The sequence below is a fragment of the Pseudopipra pipra genome, chromosome 1 (assembly GCF_036250125.1).
Source record: "Pseudopipra pipra isolate bDixPip1 chromosome 1, bDixPip1.hap1, whole genome shotgun sequence".
Lineage (NCBI taxonomy): Eukaryota > Metazoa > Chordata > Aves > Passeriformes > Pipridae > Pseudopipra > Pseudopipra pipra.
Window position 1 is genome coordinate 134332474 of NC_087549.1, and position 20161 is coordinate 134352634.

Sequence of the window (20161 nt, forward strand, 5' to 3'; positions counted from 1 at the left end):
AATTAGATTTCACCAGCAGAATGATGAAGAGAAAGACTTGACTGGATTGGGAACAGGTTGGGTTCAGTTCCCAATAAGGTAGCTAGCTAAAGGAGCTAAGCTTTATCTTTTGCTTGGTAAAAAAAATTATGAACACTCACTGTGTTATTGCTTGCACACTGCAGTGCTCAAAATTGTCACACATTGTTCCAGTCAAAGATAATATCTCTGCATCTCTGCTTGTCTCTGCGTGTTAGGAACAGTGAACTAGTGCAGTTAAGTTCTTACCTGAACTTAACAAGGACTAGCCAGTGTGCGACTGTCAGTGTCTTAGCGGAATTAGAAAAAACTGGAATAAAATTCCCATCCTATTTTCCAACAGATACATTTTTCCTATTTCTGCAGAGATGCTTGCATACTGGCATTTTCCATGCAAAATTCTGTAAGACCTTTGTAAAAGCTTGCACCAGAAGATGTCCATCCCAGTTCTCAGATTTGGAAGGACAGAGAGACATTCAAGCTGTCATGTTTTTGTATTTGAACCAGAATATGCCCTTTTTCCACACTTTTTCCATGGTCTGCACTGTCCCTTCCCTTTGGTAGCAAGACACAGATTGTCACTGTGTGAGTGATGTATATCATATGAGTTTGATACATGTTACTCTTCCCTAGATTAACAGAGAATGCATAACAATGCATTTTTAAGATGGACATAGTGTATGCTGTTTGGCTCCAAGAAAAAACTTCCATTGGGAAAGACGTTACGAATACAGAGCACATCATGGGGACCTAAGAGATTATTGATTTGGGCCAGTCCAGGAAAGATGTTTAAAAATAACCTTGGAATTTCCAGGTAGGATTTAGGACATAAATTTGAGAGGAAGTGCTAGGGAAAAAAAGAAAAGTAAGCAGCATGCATACAACCTGGACAGGAACCAGTGAGATGTTACCTTCAAAGAAAATGGTAGCAAAAAGCATTTGCATTTGACCCATTTAATTTAATAATTTATATTTTTAAATATCTGATCAAATAAAATATACAGGTGTCTTTGTGTATAGACAGAGAGCTTTGTGTGTATTACCTCCAGGAATGTTTGTGCCCAGAGCCGGGACCTGATTTTTAGCGCGGCACTCTTTCCTCTTTCCAGTTGTCCCACAGTGCATGAAATTAGGACACACTTCACGTTTGTACAGTTCTGTGCACAAAACAAAGGGAAGTCATACTCATGCTTTGAAAATGTATAAAATCATAAGTAAGTGAAACCAAATCAACTTTCCCTTAAAGAGCTAAGCAGTCTGAAATCATTAATTTCATGTAATATACACGAGGTACTCCATGAGTCATTGTGAGAACTATAAACCAAATGGGAGATCCTTTTTGTGTCACCAATCGGTACAACCACCTATCTGTAATAATGAAGATAAAAGTAAAAATTTTCAATAATATCTGCTCCAAAGAACTCTTAAGATGTCTAGGTATTTACCAATCTTTTGAATCATGCGCTTTGTCTTCACCTATCAGTAATTTTATGATTTCAACACTTTTTTTCTGCTCTTATGCATGGAAAAGTGTTTATTTATGTTCCTAAATCTTTTCTAACTCTCCTGATTTTCCCACTGATATTTACATTATAGCAGCCAGAACATTTGCTGAGATTCATTAGTTGCTTTACTTCAAACTTATTGTCCATGAAACATTCCTGATGAGCAGTGATTCTGGCTCATATACAGGTTGGAAAGCAAAAGCCAAGCAATGCAACTCAAAACTATATACTCTCAAAGTCTGCCAGAAAAATGTTACAAAAAAGGTTAAAAGCTGACTGGAAGCCACTGAAGGGAATGAGCAGAGTCTTGTGGAGTAACCACAGAAATTATGTGGTTGTTTAGTGCATAGAATGGGAGAAAGATCTCAAAGAAAAATGATTAAATGTGTGTACAAAAAAATAAAAATGTTTTATATATACAAATGGGTTTTATCTGAAAAGTTTTTGTTTAATTCAGGAGGAAGGCTGAGGTTTTAATTGATTCCTATTTTTATAACAAAGCAGAGAATCCCTCCCATGACACAAGACCTTGTGACCTCAAATGCAAAGCTAAGTTTTCAGAAGTAAGTATATTCCCTAGTGAGAGTGAGAATGCACTACCAGTGCCCATATTTCAGGAAATGAGATGATGATGTATGGAACCGATCTGAAAACACCCTTAAGGAATCCTCTATCTTTATAGACAGCTTTCCCACAAATCTCTATCATATTGCAGGATAAGCAGAAGCTGTATGCTTAATTGCTGTTTTCTATATCTGCTTGAAAATGAAACTGTAAACTCTGGAACTTGCAGCTATAAATTTTTTTTAAATGAATAATTTAAAGTATCTGTTTATTTGGCCTTAAATATCCTCCAACCAGATTTATTTATGTTGCAGGATGAAGAAGAGTTGTTTTCATTAATATAGTGGCCAAAATCACATACTAACAAAATAAATCATTAGTATGCAAAAAGTCTACTTTTGGCTGACATTTTAAGACCTGAATACATATTTCTGTTTTTTTAAGTAATGTATTTAGCCTGTAGTGATTTTCAGAACAATGTAACATTAGAACTAATAGAAGAGAAACCAAATGTTTAATAAACAGTATGAATAGAATAAGAGGTCCTCGGAACATTTTGTCTCTCTGTGAAAATGCTTTGATGAAAATAACAGAACTTCTTCTAAAGAAAAATACAAATTTTAACAAATAATTATCTTTGGCCAATCAGTCTTTTCCGAGAGCAGCATTCATTTTTCATGTATACTTCTACGGTATCAAATAAAAAAAATTTTTTTGCATCCGTAGCACATAATGTTGAAGACACACAGAACTGGGACACCTTCTAACTGAACTAATGACATTGCTTTTCTATGCTCATCTGAAAAAGTCCTATTATATATCCAGCGGTAAGCACTGCACCCAATCCTATCCTAATTTGTGCTAATCAAAAGCACGTTGTAGTAGAAGACTGCTCATCAAAGTGCCAATTTCACATCATTAAGTTCTCAGCTAAATATATTTGATCTGTCTACATCAAGCAGCTGAAAATTCTCTGCTTCATATTTTAAGTTGCAGGCACAGTGCATACTTCAGAACTTTGTTAACCACTTCCAGTTGCTTCAGTAATTTTTATGTTTGCAGCCTATGGGCCTAATCACTAAGAAAGATAACGGATAATTAAGGTATTACTGAAGAATAGATTATGTGTTCTGTGATATTGACTGGCAAGTCTTCGAGAGCCCAGGCATTTTTCCTTCAGCCCCAGTGGAATCAGATTCTTTCCAGGGTATTGGGTTGATGAAAGAATGACATAGGAATCAAGAGTTATTATTGTTTAAAATGAGTTCATCTGTGATTTTGTTCTTAACAACATTATGGTATTCATTACTTTCAGATTCTATCTTCTTCCTGTTACAAAAATTGCCAAATTAACTTTCAGAAGCACTCTAATTATTCTATTACTCCGGAAGACTTAGGTCTGTGAGGTTCTTTTCTTCCTATCAAAATTCTAGTCCTGTCAAGGAATTCAAACATGAGCTTGCAGTAAGCAGCTTAATAAGAGACTGGAAAACATGAAAGAAACTCTGCCTGAGGTTCATAAAAATAGATGGAAAGCACTGACTGCATGAATCCTTCGACTGACCTCAAGGTCACCAAGTTTGAATGCTGCCTCTAGGCAAGGGGAGCTGATACCTACAATGCTGAAGTATGCTAAGGATGGGACTTTGAATACAGGAATGGAAAAAAACAACTTCTCAAAATACAGCAAAGTCTAAATACTCAGGTACCAGACTGACTAATTAAAGCTATTTAGCTGGGAGAGAAATCATTCCTCTTGCTCCAGCATTGTCTGGATTTTTAAAAATGCAGTGACCTGTCCGATTTGCCTTGCTTGTGGCACTGTAAAGGGAGAGAGAGAGTCTCACTTTCCCATGTGTATGTAAATACTTACTGGGGGGAACAAATATACTGCAAACTATTTGTCTATCGGAACTGTTATTCTACATGAAAATGTTAAAGCGTGAGCTACTCCTTAAGAAAGAGCCAGAATGCTAGGAGTCAAGTTAAGAAGAGACCCAGTTGTCAGAAGTAAGAACTTGAAATTTATTTTGTGGATGAGAGCCTCATTCTCTAAATCAGTGATTAAATTCCCTGTGATAAGTGTGCATGACCACAGAGGTTTGTCTGCAAACAGCCTGGAGTCAAACAGCCAGGAATTTGGCATGCATGATCTTTAATGTAAAAATCTGTCAAATTCTCTAACCTGGGGAATGGTGATATGTAATAAACAGCGTTTTAAATTGAGGGGTTAAAATTGCTTAGAAAAATATTTAAAAGTTTGTAAATAAATTGCAGTCAAATCAACAGCCACCTTGATACACTGCATGCACAGTCTCAGTTTATAGTTTTTAGACAGCTCACCAATATTTTTGCAGAGTTTTTCCTGTGAGGTTCTGCCACTGCAACATCCCTTCTCCTGATGTAATGAGAAATTGTGGAATTATACAAAAAAGCAGCAAGTTCAGGAGTGTCTTGTGGAATAGCAAACTGCAAAGACAAAAAATGTGAATAATAATGACATGCTTAGGAATGATTCTAACAGATTTATTCCCTCTCGGAGGTCTTGAATTTTGGATTGACACTGTTTTCTCAATTTAACAGCACAACCATGAGAATATACTATCTTCAACTAGGAGCACAATGAGTAATAGCACAGCAAGATATTGCTCATTTATAGGAATTACAGTAGATAATATTTTTTCCACTTTTTACTGATGTCAATTTCATTGTTTTACTGAATTTTATTAGACTCTTGGGGCCAGATTCTGATATATATGACAGGATAAATTCCAAGTTGTCACATAGAAATCTGATCATTAGTTCAGATCACAATCTGCCTATTGAAATATAATGATTTTACCAGTTTTAAAAAGTAGGGAAAAAAAAGGGAAATCTGACTTCAAACAACACAATTTTTGATCATTATTTGTTACAGATTTCTTTTCTTCAGCTTTATATTTACAGATTTTTATTCTCCAATTAAAACCTGCTTTTTTTTTTTTTTGTTGGCAATTTGTCTTTAATTTCTACACAGAGCATTTATGGCTTCTTTCATGAAGCCTCAAAGAACTCCTGGGAAACAGATGGAAAGATAAATTTTAATTCATGACAATCTAATCATGTAAAATCAGAATAAGATAGATGTGGAAGTTTCCAGTAAGATTTCAATAGGAACTCCCCTAAACATAGCCAAGACTGTTTCTTAAGGACCTCAGATTATCAAGAGTTACATCAGATCCTTCTTATCAAATAAGTTCCTTTAACCTTGGAACACAAAATATCTTAAACAAATTCCTAAAGAAAATTTTTGTAATTGTAATAAATGTTGTAGCACTAAAGGGAAGAGAATAGCTGTAAACACACAAAATCTTCCACACATTAATGCTGTGTAGTACTAGATTTGGAAAATTTGTACCCTTTGACAGTCTGAGATCTTCAGTCAAAGGCATTCTAAAAAGTGAAAGATACTGTAATTCATTAACAGATGAAAACCCATTAACAAAAGCAAGAATCCTCTTTTTTCTGTTGTTTAATGAGGTTAACATTGTCTATTTGCAAGAAGGGAACACTTAAGTAGCTAGTACATCTCTCCTTTTCAATGTGGTAACATGGGAATTCTCCTTCCAGAATTCTTTCACCAGCATATATAGGCTTCTTTAATGATGAAAAATTAAAAAAAACACAATATAATGATACGCCCGTATAGAAGCTGGCAATATATGATCAGAACTGATGTATATGTAGATCCATTTGAACACAAGATGATTTTCATATTTACTTTTTTTTTCATATATCCTAGACTGTTATCATCTTCAGTAATGAATTATTACAGCAAAGGTTTGAAAACAGCTCTCTATGGTTAAGAGAAAACATACCTGTCCCCTGAAACAATTTAAAATTAGAATTTCTACAGTGGCCTAGATGTTCAGTTTAAAGATATTATTTTATCCTTCTTGAGCCATGGAATTGTACAACTCTATAGATATTTTATATGCCACATACTTAGCACACTATGGACTATCGCCCCCTCCCTTTAACTACAACAGACTGTCTCAGCTTCCCCACCATGGAAAACTGTACTGCTTTCTTCTCCTGAGCCTTATGACTTTGAGCAGGTTTACAGATCTCCCCAGTTCTTCACTTTTCATTTCAAAACACTGTTTAGTTTTTCTCTTTTTCTAGCCAGGCAATACCCTCTGCTGCAATGAGTAACTCCATCAGAAATGTTCTGGAAGAGGACTTTAAGTAAAAGCTACTGTACAAGAGGTGTCAGTGACCACTGAAGAGCAATGCACTGGATGGTATTATTTTGTTCCAAGACCAAGACTTACACACTATAATAACAGTTTTGCAGTGTGAGGAGACAGTGGCTCTGGGAGACGTTAGCTCCTGCTGGTCATGCTGGTGGATATACCTTGCCCATGTGGTGGATTTTAGCTGCTATTTCACTGCTTCCCTGACAGGTGCCTCACTCATGGTACTTCAGTTCTCAGCTATTGAGAATGTGCCATGTGTGTCACCTTGTATAGTCTACCATGGAAGTTGGAATTAACAGGTATTAACAGGTATAGGTTTCATAAAATTGCTTTTTGCCATCAGTCTGGGACTAAAAAACCAACTCATCAGGAATACTGGCTCAGGCCATCTAGCTGAGCCCTCTTCTCACCTCAGCTGCCTTTAGGAAAAGTAAGAACAGGGCATACATACACAATACTCTCCTAATAACTTTCAGCTCCCAAATGTTTTCTGCTTGGGGGCTTACTTATTAGTATGAAGTTTTTATTCATTTACTAATCTTCACTGGACTTCTCTTTTGTGAATTTGTTCACTTTCCTCTTAAAATCATGTAAACTTTAACCATGACTACTTTCCTTTGTCCACAAGTTCCAGACACTTAAGACCTGTCATCATGAACCATCACTTCCTTTTGCTTGTTTTGAATCTGGCTCTCCAGACTTCAGTAAGCATTCCAGTTCCTGTGCAGGAATAGGCAGAGGACAGTAAATCCACAGCCATGCTCTTCCCACCACTACTCATTTTAAGGATCATATTTGTGCATAGTCACCTCCTTTCTAGATTGATGCATCCTACTGCACTGAGTTCTTCTGCAATGGAATTCATTCCGTATCTTTGATAAGTTCTTTTGCTCCTCTTTACACCTTTTTCAGGATTCATAATTTTATTATCCTTTCAAATCCCTCGCTGCCTTCAGAGAAAGCTAAGCTACAGAAAGGGAAAAGTCCCCAGAAAAGAGTCTTCCCATGTGTGCACAGGTTTGATTCATTTTTGTGGATGAAACAAAAAAGCACGAAGGAAACTTTTTTACAAGATAAGAAATTCAGCAATGGGGAGGAATACACTTCTTTGACTGAAACTGAACAGTCTAAGTAATTTCAAAGGGGAAATGACCGAGTGCCCTAAGAGAGCTGAGTTCAGAAATCCAAGAGAAACCAGGCAAATAACATCCTCGGCCTTATTTGGAAATTTGAGCCAAGCATCTTGCTGTTTATACAAAACCTGAAGGAAGCTATCTCTGCATCCTCTTCCCATACGAAGTAATAGATAAGCATTACATATTTAAAACCTGATTGGTGTATTCATGCTGTTCAGTGCTTTGAAAAACTGAAGTAACAAAAGGATATTTAAATTCTTGAAATAATAATTGTGAATCTAAAGCCATATTCTGCTAAAACAGATGGACCATTATTATAGGAAAATTTCTCACAAGCTTCACAAGAATTTAGTCTTGTTTATGTAACATATGCAATCATTATCAAGTAGGAGAAGCAAGAGCAAACTAAAAAACAAACAAAAAACCAACCAACAAAAACAAAACAAAAAAAAACCACCAAAAAAACATTGCCTGAAAATGTCCTTAAGATCTGTGGCAGTATTCTACTCAGCTTCTTAATTCAAAACTAAAACAGAACACAGAGGCTAGGGAGGGAGGATGCTGAACTTCTTTACTCCTTTTCTTGTGCTTGCAACCTGATCTGAGCAGTGAGATTGAGATGCTACGCTTGCAAGTACAAATGCAGCACCTCAGCTTCTTCCTTCTTGCTGCTTTTGAAAAACATGTGGAAATGAGGTGGAAAAGATAAATAAAAAAAAATTCTGTTTCTAAACTTCTTGTGCTTTGGGTATAAAAGGCAAACATTTCCTGTCCTCTGTTTCCTATCACTCATACCTCCTCTAGAGAGCTAAATAAAATGGTGGAATCCTAATCCCTCTCTGGTTTCTTGGGTGAAACACAAAATGCTAGCCATAATGTATTTGGTATACATAAATTTTTCTTTATTCTTTTAAGTATGTATTGTTGTTCTCTCTCCTTAAGCTAAACATTTGACTTGTAGCTGCTGTGGTTATGAGCAATCCCCATCACTAGAAAGATGTCTCCACTTTCATCCATTATACTGAATTCAAAACCCTCCTGGTATGCAAAAGACGTAAAGCACTTTTAGCACTTAGAATGCAGGTCTCTCTGTAAGATGTTTAATAGGCTACTGGTTAAACTTGAAAAGTGTTATTTGCTTCAGAAATGTCTGGCATCAGTTATGCTTAATAAATTGGATACCTTGTTTTTGATGGGATAATATGTAGAGCTGTGTTTTGCTTAATCTTCTGACTTTGAGCCAAACCAAGCTCTTTTGGGGGGATCTGCCATCACAAACATAAATCATAAAATAGGAAATTGTCCAAGCAGCCAGGGATCAGGTTAGAAAACTAAAGCCCTGACAGAATTAAATCTGGCAAGGGACATCAAGGGCAATAAGAAAACCTATGCATACATTGGGGAGCAAAGGAAGATAGGGAAAAATTTAAGCCCTCTTCGGAAAGAAACGTGAGACCTGGTTACCCAGGATGGGGAGGACACTTAGGCAATCAACGCCTTTCAGTCCCAGTTTTCACTGGCAAGTGCTCCAGCCACGCTGCCCAAGTGACAGAAGGGAAAGGCAGGGACTGGGAGAGTAAGAACTGCCTGCTGTAGGAGAAGGTCAGGTTCGAGAACATCTAAGAAGCCTGAAAGTGCAGAAGTCCATGAGACCTGATGAGACACATCCACAGATCCTGAGGAAATTGGGAGATTCATTAGCTAAGCAATTATACATATTTAAGAAGTTGTGGCAGTCTGGTGATGTTCTCACTGACTGGAAAAGGGGAAACATAACCCCCTTTTATAGAAAGAGAAAAAAGGAAACCAAACATGTACCATGCAACACAACTGTCATACTAGAAATATTATAGACTCCTGGTTTTTACCCAGGAAAACGATCTTAGGGTCTCTGTTAAAAATTCCCCCAAAGCTCCATTCCATTGTGAAGTGTAGGCAAAAAAAAAAAAGATCAAGCATATTACAGACAGAGATAGAAATAAAATACTTACCTTTATTTGCATTGTATTAATGGGGGAGCTTGTTTGACAGTGCAGTGGTCCATGTGTCTGAATGTGAAGAATATAAAGAAGAAATTCTTCTCGACTGGACACAGGCCAACCGACATGGAGAACTGTGTTGTTGATGGCACTTGGTCCTATATTGTGCAGCTGTCAAAGAAATATCATCAGTACTTTCCAAGGCAGTAAATAACAACAAAAGACACAGCAACAACCACTTAGATATTTTCAAATTCTTAGTGTCCACAGTCTTGGAGTATTTTGGAAAGAATGTATAGATTATTAACATCGCTTTATTGATGGAGAATCGCTGGTAGGTAGGAGACGAGGACCTCTGTACATTAGTCATAAAGCCAGTGGCAAATCTGGGAGAACAGCATTTTCTGTCAGTCTGTATTCAAGAAATCCGACCCCTTTCTCATTTTTTCCTACATATGAAGAGTTGAAATTACCTAAAAAAAAAAACCCAACACAAAACACACTAGCAAAAAACCGTTAAAGAACTATGAACAATGAACCATAACAGATCATAGTTGAAAATAGTAGTCAAAACTTCAGAATACAAAAGAATTATACTTCAGGGCACAGGAATAGAAGGTATAGCAGAACTTTAGCTTCTCTGGTTAAGAACTCTATTTTCAATACTTGCCAATTCAGATTTCCTCAAAAGAAGAAAAGGAACCAGTTTTCCTAAGGTAACATCCCAGAACATTATTATTTCTTGGAAAAAAGAGCAAAGATAGAAATAATAACATTTTAAAAATCTGGGCTATTAAATAGTTTCCTTATACCAGTTTACAATATGAAAATATCTAATGACCTCAGGAAGTCTGGATATGTGTTATAACTGGGCATGAAAATCTAAAGAAGCTGAACACCATGGAAATTTATGCAAAGTTTCTAGAGATGTGACAACCTCCTTTTTTTAAATGTGTAGAACTTTTGTGACTGATGAACTTTATTTAGAACTATATAAAACCCATTTTCAATCTTACATCTTCTGAGAGGGTGTTTGGCCTTTTTTATGCTTTGCTGATATAAACCATGAAAATGGTTTCCTTAATCAGTGTAACTAATCACTGTAACTATTTTAATAAATTTGAAGTCACATATATAGTTTCACAAACAATCCAAATGCTTGAGACAGAAAGATTTTTTAGGGGTTCTTCAGTTTAGAGAAATGTGTTAAGATGAGGAATTCACAAATGATAACTTGTATTTTACAGTCTGATTCATTACAGTTTAGTATGTCATGCAAATTGTAATCTTACATTACTGATTAAGCTCTGTTGCTTATGTTTTCTTGAGGGCTAGTTTGTTAATTATAACCATATGTGAAGCACTCTGTTTTTACCCTCTAGAATAAAGGTTATCTATTAGATTCTAAGGATGGCCTGTATGCCATGTAGTTTAATCAATGGCCTTTTTCTATGCTGAACTCTTCTCTTTTAATTGACAAATCATCCATAAGAAAAGACCAACAACAATAAAAGGTAGAAACATGTGTTCTTCAAATATTGAGGGTTATTTTCAGCAGATCATTTTCTGAGCAATGAAGTAACAAGTTACATGTATGTCCACAATTTTTTCTCAGTTAGCTAAATGTCAAAGAAAAAATTTTTTCCTGTGCACAGCACTCACAGCTTCTAATGAAAAGGTATTTGACACCGATTAGAATGAACTTTTAAGCACTGTTTTTAATTCTTGTCTAACACCCAAAATGTTTATAAATCTTTTAAATATCAAAGACAGACTCCTAACATAAATCAACATCTCCTCCACTCACATGAACAGATAATGGGGTTGTGAATTCCCAGATTAAATTTAGGTCATGTGCTAAAGTCAGAATATTTACATTTGTGGCTTTATCTAGCTGCAGATAAAGAAATTAAACCAAATTCATCAGGATTTCAATGGGGGCAGTGTGGGGTCCTGTGGCAACATATATAATTTTTACCTCATAGATGTGTTCTACTAAAGGACCAACTTCTTCTTCTTTTGTAGGTTCATCTTTGGGTTCCCAGTTGTGAAGTGGCAAAATAATTGTTGGGGGGTGAGACACTCTGTAATACACAAAACAGGTTAAAAGAGTAATTGTTACCAGTGACTGACTGCATCACTTTTAGAAAAAAAACTAAGACCAAAACTGAACTCTCAGGGGCTTGTTATTTGGGCACATTAATTCAAATTAGGTGAGGTGAACACTACATTGCTTTCATAAAGTACTATCCAGTCCTTACAGATGACTGGGGGTGTATTTATTTTCATACTTCCTCTGATGGATGGTCCTTTCCAGACAAGAGAGTAACTCTGTTGGTAGAGAGGACACCAGTCTCTTGGGCATTTACATCATTCTCACTGATATTCAGATATCTGAATATATTATCCAAAAAACTGGAGTAATGATACATAAATAAATGTATTTTCCCATTCCCATTTAAAGCCTGTAGCTGTTTAAAGCTATGCATCTTTCTTCCCTGCATAACATTTTTAGGTATTTAACTGTTCTGATTATAAATTTCTATAACCTCCGTTCTTATTCCTTTAAAAAACCTTGCAATTTAAAAACCCTTGCAAAGTAGTCTATCTCATTTTACAGGTGGGAAACTGACACACTGTGACTTCCATGAAGTCATATTGGAAATTGGTGTATTGAGAACTGAACTCAGAACTAGAGCCTGAAATAGTGCTCCAGGCTTTCCAACTGCTTTGCAAAGGAAGCGACAGCTAAGGCATTCCCTGAAATACTGTTGCAACTTGCAACACATGAATAAAACATAAATGAAGAAAACAGTGACTTAATATTTGATATCTTTCTTTCGATCTGCTATTTTATCTTTCCTTTCCTTCTCTATCCGATTGCAAGAAAGTAGTCATCTGTTAACATTTCTATTTGAATCACAAACATTTTACTTCCAATAAAAATTGGAAGTTCCTTGTACAGATCCCATTCAGATGCCAATCTAACCTCACTCAGGTGTTCAGAAGTTGGGGTATCAGAACCCAAGAATTTCTTTCAGCATTGTAGGTGAGTTTTGGCACAGACATCTGTCATCTGCTAGTACTGCAAGTAGATCTTGGTGCTAAAATAGTATTACCCTTTCTTTGCAAGGGTGAAATCTCACTCAGTTTTGCTGGTTTACAGAGTCATAGAATCATAGAATCATAGAATTATAGAACCAGCCGGGTTGGAAAAGACCTCCAAGATCATTAAGTCCCACCCTTGATCCACTACTACCACGGTTACCAGACCATGGCACTAAGTGCCACATCCAGTCTCATCTTAAAAACCTCCAGGGACAGAGAATCCACTGCCTCCCTGGGTAGCCCATTCCAATGCCTGATTAGCCTCTCTGTAAAGAATTTCTTCCTAATATCTAACCTAAACCTCCCCTGGTACAGCTTAAGCCCATGCCCTCTTGTCTTACTGATAGCTGTCTGGGAAAAGAGACCAACCCCCACCTGGCTACAACCTCCTTTCAGGGAGTTGTAGAGAGTGATGAGGTCCCCCCTGAGCCTCCTCTTCTCCGGGCTTTAGCTTAAAAGCCATACAATTTCAATGCTTGTTCTGCCAAAGCAGGAAGTTTGCTGACAGAAAACTGTTAAAAAAAAATCACTAAGGACTTTTTTTAGAATATAACATTTGAATAAAATGATGGACTTCTAGGCATTGATGTTAATCACTTTGCACTGCTGCAGATTGCCCCTTGAAGAAGAGAATATTGGATGGTTCTGTTGTAAATGCTGACAAAATACTTTAGGAGGAAACAAACTGTTCTTGCTTACAGTTCTTACGTCACATACAAAGAATGAAATGTCTGAAAGAAAGTTTCCTACAGCATACAGTTTCTCAAAGCACCAAGGAATCCCAGAGAACAATTTAATATCATCCAGGTTAAGTACAACTCTTTGTGAAATTTAGGGTATCCTAAGTAGTTCCTCAGACTTCAAAAGGCCAGCAGTTTGTACTAACAAGTATGCCAGAGGACAAATTCACAAGCTAACCCAAATAATAAAGGAAATTAAACATATTTATTAAAAAAGACATTTCAGATTAGGTACTTAGCCTAACTTGCTTTATTTCACAAATGGTCCTGTTTCCAACACGAATTTTAATTCTTGATTTTTGTTGGAGAATAGGAAATTTCCTGTGTTGATACAACAGCCAAGGCACATAGACCCCCAAGCTACAGCAAAAATTTGCAAATCAGAAACTCTACACAGACAAAAAGAAGCAGGCATGGTTTCAAAAACCAGTGGTTTCTATTGCATTCACGGGTAAGTGTTTTTCTTATCCACAGAATTATTAAATTCAGAGTGTAAATGTCGACATTCAATTAAAATTATTCTAAAATATAAAAGGACATTTATTTTAACAGATTTCATAGTTATTTTAAGGACTTCTGCTATTGACATAAAAGTAGAAACACCAGGTCAAATGAAAAAGAAATCCTTTCTTTTGACTATTTTATTTTGTATTTAACTGAGAATATTTTTAACATTTTAATGATTTGTTAGGCAAGGATTTTTCCTAGACTTTTATGTGACAATTAGCAGTCAAACAAGAGCACTGAAAAATAAGATAAACAAAGTATGCTCTACAGAAAAGGCTTATGTGGGATATACAATAAGAATTCTGCCAGCTGCAAATCCTCCTAATCCAAATGACTTCCTTCCTGAATTCCTCATTCCTCTGGTGCTTTTTTCAGCAGTGGCAGATAACAATTACAACACTAAAACTCTTACATTTTTATAGAAAAAAAAAGATAAGCAAAATAATCAAATCTCACTTATCAAAGCAACTGCTCATTGAACTATCTAAGGAGTTCTCTTAATTTTCTTTAGAAGACGATATTGGAGAAGATTTCTTCCTTTTTCAGAGAGGAAATATTTGCATGGTTCCACTGTACAGGTATACATGCATGTATGCATATTCAAAATTTCCAAACTCCTTACTTTTCCTCAGTAAAATGTACAACATATCCAGTTCCACTTCATGGAACTTTGTGCAGAGCAGTAGAGAAACCAATGCAGGATATTTTTCTGTCCAAATGTGGACATAGTCTGTTTTATTTTTATCTAGGAAATAGTGAGCAATTCCCCTGGAACTGCATGCTTTAGCATCTCTGAATAATTAGCAAAATCTGTGAACAAAGCACTTTGTACACGCATGCTATAGCTAAGAAAATGAAAAGACTTAAGGGGAAAGAAACTGGAAGTCATTCAGTTAAGTAATTCCTCTGTATTTAATGACCTGTTTCTTAGCATTACAGGCAGCAATTCAAAACTCTTTTTCTGCTTGTTGCCAAGCTCTTAAAAAGTGAGGATGTTTTGGTCATTTTCAGTCTATCTATTTACCTGTTACAGAACTTTTCATTAAAAGGAACACACTACGGAACAGAGAGAACACGTTGGAGACAAAAAGTTTCCAAAATGTTTGCAAAGAAAAAATGGTTTGCAAAATTTTTCTGTGAAAGTGACAAGAAACCTCACTAAAAGACCAGAATCCACAGCACTGGAAGCAGCCCTTACTGAGAAGTCCTGTGTGTGTAACCACAACTCTTCCGCTGATACACTGAGAGTCCAGCCAGCCTGTAACCTGGGTGTTCACCCATGGCAACATCTGAGCTGCTGGCTCCCAACATTTTCTCACACATCTGTAGCCCATTAAATAACACCTTTGATTTTTATTTCCTCAGCCTCTACTTCTGTTTCTGTGTTACCCTCATTTTGTATTTTTCACCTCTCTTCCTATCCAGCTCATTTCCCTAGGTCACAACTAAATACAGAAAATGAAATAATATTCTCACTTCTGTTCTTATTAAACATGTTGTTTTTCAACTGCTCCTTTTCAGAAGTTCAATCATTAACATATATCCACACAGTCTTTGAGTGCTAGTCCTTCTTTTTTCCACCTAACTCTAGTTTTAGTCTTCTTCACCTGGAATACACTTACAAAATATGATGAAAAATACTTTTAAAATCTCACCGATTTAGCTTGAATATTAGAGAAGAAAACATGGTCTCTGTGATCTGCACAATTATTTGACTTATTGCTGGCACTATGTAGTTATATTGTCTTAAAAGAGATAACAATAAATAGTTTTTATAAATACATACATTTTTATTTGTTTGCACCTAAGGTAGTCCCTTGAGGTGCGTTGTATAAGAGACATCTAGCCCTCTTGCATCAGCCAAGCCTCATGGCCTGACTATGGAAATGAAGCTGGCCATGACCTCCCTATTTTCCCCTTGCAGAGCTGATAATGGTTAAGGTCTTGAGCTGCACTTTGGAAGAGGAGATATAGGAGATGTAATATCTCAGCCAAAAAGCATTTGGGGCAATTACGTGCTTTAATAGAGTATCCTGCCAAATTCCTCTAGGATGCCAGGATAGAAGTCTAGTTCCAAGATTTTACAGGGTAGTCTGATATTCTTATAGAATTATATAATTTAGGTTGAAAAAAAATCTTGAAGATCATCAGGTCCAACCATAAAATTAGTACTATCATGTCCACCACTAAATCATGTCCCTCAGTGCAACATCTACACAGCTTTTCAATACCTCTAGGGATGGTGATTGAACCACTTCCCTTGGCAGCCTCTTCCAATGCTCGACAACCCCTTCTGTGAACAAAATTTTCTTAATATCCAACCTAAACCTCCCCTGGTGCAACCTGAGGTTGTTTCATCTCATCTGATCTCTTATTACTTGGAAGAGGAGACTGACCCCCACCTGGCCACAACCTCCTTTCAGATAGTTGTCTCCCTGAGCCTCCTTTTCTCAGACTAAACAACTTCAGCTCCCCAATCCATTCCTCACAAGACTTGTGCTCCGGATCCTTCACATGCTTTGTTGCCCTTCTCCGGACATGCCCCTGTATCTCAATGTCCTTCTGGTAGTGAGGGGCCCAAAAAATGATCCCAGTATTTGAGGTGTGGCCTGACCAGTGCCGAATATAGGAGGAAAATTAATGCCCTAGTCTTGCTGGCCATGCTATGTCTGATACAGGCCAGGATGCCACTGGCCTTCTTGGTCACCTGGGCACAGTGCTGGCTCATGTTCAACTGGCAATTATCAACTAATTGCATTTTATAGTTTCCAAAACCAAGCTGTATCTGAAAATAGACATAGAAATAATCATCTTTTTCATATCCTGTGCCTGTTTAGTTTTGGTATCCTTTGTGTCAGTGGATTTGCACTTGCTTCGGGCAGAAATGAAAGAATCCTACAGTAGTACCTGGTTGACTTGTTGTCATAACTCATTCCTTACTCATCCTTTCTCCAAAGACCTCACTCTGCTCCCTATTAGTATATGCCTTGCCATAATGTGTTTCACATTTCCAGTTGCAAAAGCAGTAGATTCTGTTTTAGTATTCAGCATTGAGTGTCCAAGTGGTTGCACAAGCAGACCTAAGCATATGAAGAGGCATTTTGTGCTAGTAACATCCATGCACAATTCGAATGCCCAACTAAAATGTTGGCTCTGAGTTGTGTTACTACAATGTGAGATTGTACAGGTTGCTGTATTTGCACAGAAACTAAGGAAGTCCTTAGCAGCTCTATCCTGCAAGGCTTGCAGGGGTGAGACTCAGGTGTACTAGGTGGACAAGGTATTTGCAATTATGATATGGCAAAAGATTCACTACATGGGATTATGCAGAAAGATTCAATAAGAAAGTACTTATCTTAATGAGTTGAAATAGTTGAATACTTACCCTCTGATCTGTACTTGAGCCACAGCACTGACGTTGATATGGAGGTTAACTAAATTGCTGGTGGGATTTATCTTGTTAGAGCTGGAAAAGATATGTACAAGTGTTAACAAAGGTTATTTATCAGAAGTCTAGATTGTTATGATGATGAGATTGTCATAGATACAGCACTGAATACCACAAGGCCCCAGTTAGGATGCAATGCCATTGGACATGTTACAGCATGGGCTTCCCATTGCCACTCTTTAGTCTTGCAGGACACTGGTATTTAAGTCTGATATTACTTGAGCTCATCACATGCTTAATAATATAATCAGCTCAAGCTTCCTTTAGAGAATCCTATGATGAATATGATGATACAAACTTACGCAGCTCAGAATATCATGTAAATTCCCTTGTTCAACTTGGCTATCTGTCTGAAGTATCTTAATAAAATCCAAGTTTATTAATGGAGTTTTTTTCTCCATTAACACTGGAGAAAGGCAGTGTTAATGAACAAGACAAGCTTTTAATTAAAAAAAATTGGTTTTATGGCTCTCCAAACTTGTGACTTCTGAATGACAGTCTTTGAGGAAAAAGAACACAGATCAACTGTTTCTTTACTTTTCTTGTTTTCTTCCCTCCCCTCCCCTATCCAGAGAGTGTTTACACTCTTAATCCCACTAACCAGTGAAAATAGATCCCTGTGTTTAAAGTCTAGTGCTCTCACTCACTTGATTGTCTTTCCTTATTGCAAATCCTTAGTAATAAAGGTAATTACTCTTACTTCAAAAGACCATTCCTATGACTATAGCCACTTATGTAAAGGAAGGTTTTCAGGTTCAAATTCATAAAGACAGAGAAAGTAAGTAATGACAGACTTAGAATTTATTTAATACTAAGTTTGGTTGGTTTTTTCAAGCAAGTGTGTACTTCCTTGCTTCATGAAGACTAAGTTTCTACTGCTGTCACAACTTGCTGTTATCACATCTGGGTAGCATCAGTCAAATGGAAATGTTCGGGGGAGGCCAGCATTCCCAGTGACTGACTCTTGAGAATTAAAGTGCAATACTACTTTGATCCAGGCTTTCTGATTTCTAAAATTAAGAGCAGCTCTAATTTGTTTGTAAACTAATGCAGATTCACCCCAAACATTATTTGAACTTTTAATGTGATCCTCTATAGCCATTGTTTTGAGTACAAAAGTAAAGAAATTGTTTAAAGTATAAAAATTACTAAACCACTACTCTGTTAGAATAAGCTGCTCTCCAATTTGTATAGTGGCCTCACTTTCCATGGACCTAAAATACAAATTTTGAGCATATATATATACATATGGTATTTAAATCTTGGTCATAATTTATGGTATTTTTTTAGAGAAGAAAATAGTTTAAATAAAAGTGCCAGGACATCTCCCTTTCTAAGGAGTATATAATTGCCTAGTAAAGTCCACATCAGAAAAGGAATCAGATTTCAAGACACTACTCAGACTGTTGCTTTTTTACTATAAGTAATAAATATTTATTTTCTACTTGATGTTTTGAAGTAAATGAAAGGTCTCCCTTTTGAATAAATTAGACTAGGACACAAATTCAGATGTGTTCTTCCTTTTCCTTCCCTTTAGGTAATTTCCTCTTTCTGCCTCATGAATTTCTGTTCTCTTTTCCTTTCAGGATTCTTTTACCTGTTCACTAAGGAGACAGAAATGCTCAAACTGTAGTGCTGCTTGAGAAAGAATGTACCAAGCAGTGAGTTTTAAGTGTAGGGTACATTCCCCATGCAAGATGTTTTACTCTTTCTTTTGGTTTTAAAGTAGCTGGGTGCTCTTCAGCACTATCATACCAGTTTCTGAAAATCTTTGGTTTTGGTAGCCCAACAGATTTCCTCCCTTTTCATTTTAGTGAGACACACTCATGGAGGAAGCATGAGATCCTGTTTTCTCCTGAGGTTCAGACTTACTCCTCAGTAAATTCATGTCACTTTTTCTAAAACAGTGACCTACCCTCAACTCTTATCACCTGGACAGATTTAGCTATCCAAAAAGCTCTGAGCCTCCACAATTTCATAGCATGAAAAGGGTTTAGAGCCATGAGCCTCTAAACATACCCATCTAAAACTGTATTGCTTGCACTAAGAAGTGACCAGTGGCATGGCCAGGAGACCTACAAGTTATTTGCTGTATCTCTCTCTGGAGTAGCCCATGTCCAGGTTTGCATGAGCTCCAGCTCACCAGCTAGATCTCTGGGAGAGGCCTGAGGCCTGACCGAGCACCTCACTGACTTCTGTGGCATCGCTGTGCCCTTCCAAATTTCTGCATGCTCTTTCCTTCAAGGGTTACATTAGGGAAACATGACTTAGATATTTTAAATGTCTCAGTTATTTACCATAATGAACATGATCAAGGCCCTCATTAAAGGCCAGACATTAGCATTTAAGTCTCTGTGTGTGGGGCAGAGAGGGCAGGAACTCCAGCGTGTATTTGATGAGGACAGATGAAGCAGAAGCCCTGCCACCTTCAGAAAAAGTCCCAGGCTTGTTCTTGCTTTTATCCTAACCCAGCCTGCCCTGTGCTTTTTGTCCCTGTGGAAGAAGTACTGCTCAGCATAAAACAGAAGATTCTCCAGTAGTAGTATGTGAGGCCCACAAGGGACCTGAGGGAGGAAACTAATGGACAAAAGGACAGAGGGTCACCTGCATCAAACTGAAGCAGTTCTTTCTCTTCATGTCTGCAAATTCGTTGAGCAGATTTTAACTGCTCTCCTTTTATTTTCTAAATTGCTGTGAAGAAGAGGTATGTCTTTTTTCTGAATTTCATAGCTGATATGTTTGTACATATGCAACTTTGTTACAAAGTTATCACTGTTCATTAATTTGGAAGTGGAAAACAAGGTAAAATTTTGGCAAAACTGTAGAAGATCCTTGGATTACTGACCAAAGTCAGTTAATCTGAATTTTAAAGAAATGATCTGGCTAAAAGCTAGCAAGGCTCCAACATCACAAATCCT

The 20161-nt window shown here is 36.9% G+C and overlaps 1 protein-coding gene across 2 annotated transcripts in view; it reads right to left on the bottom strand.

The window, feature by feature from the left end:
• The window catches only part of ITGA8 (integrin subunit alpha 8), a 108958-nt gene that overhangs the window by 24609 nt on the left and 64188 nt on the right, over positions 1 to 20161 (bottom strand). For both annotated transcript variants that reach the window (XM_064678851.1, XM_064678857.1), the window contains exons 23-27: positions 17181 to 17261; positions 11419 to 11524; positions 9453 to 9611; positions 4431 to 4556; positions 1062 to 1175 (exon numbers count right to left, since the gene is read on the bottom strand). In XM_064678851.1, the coding sequence (XP_064534921.1) occupies positions 1062 to 1175; positions 4431 to 4556; positions 9453 to 9611; positions 11419 to 11524; positions 17181 to 17261 (586 nt within the window). The remainder of the gene's footprint in view (positions 1 to 1061; positions 1176 to 4430; positions 4557 to 9452; positions 9612 to 11418; positions 11525 to 17180; positions 17262 to 20161) is intronic.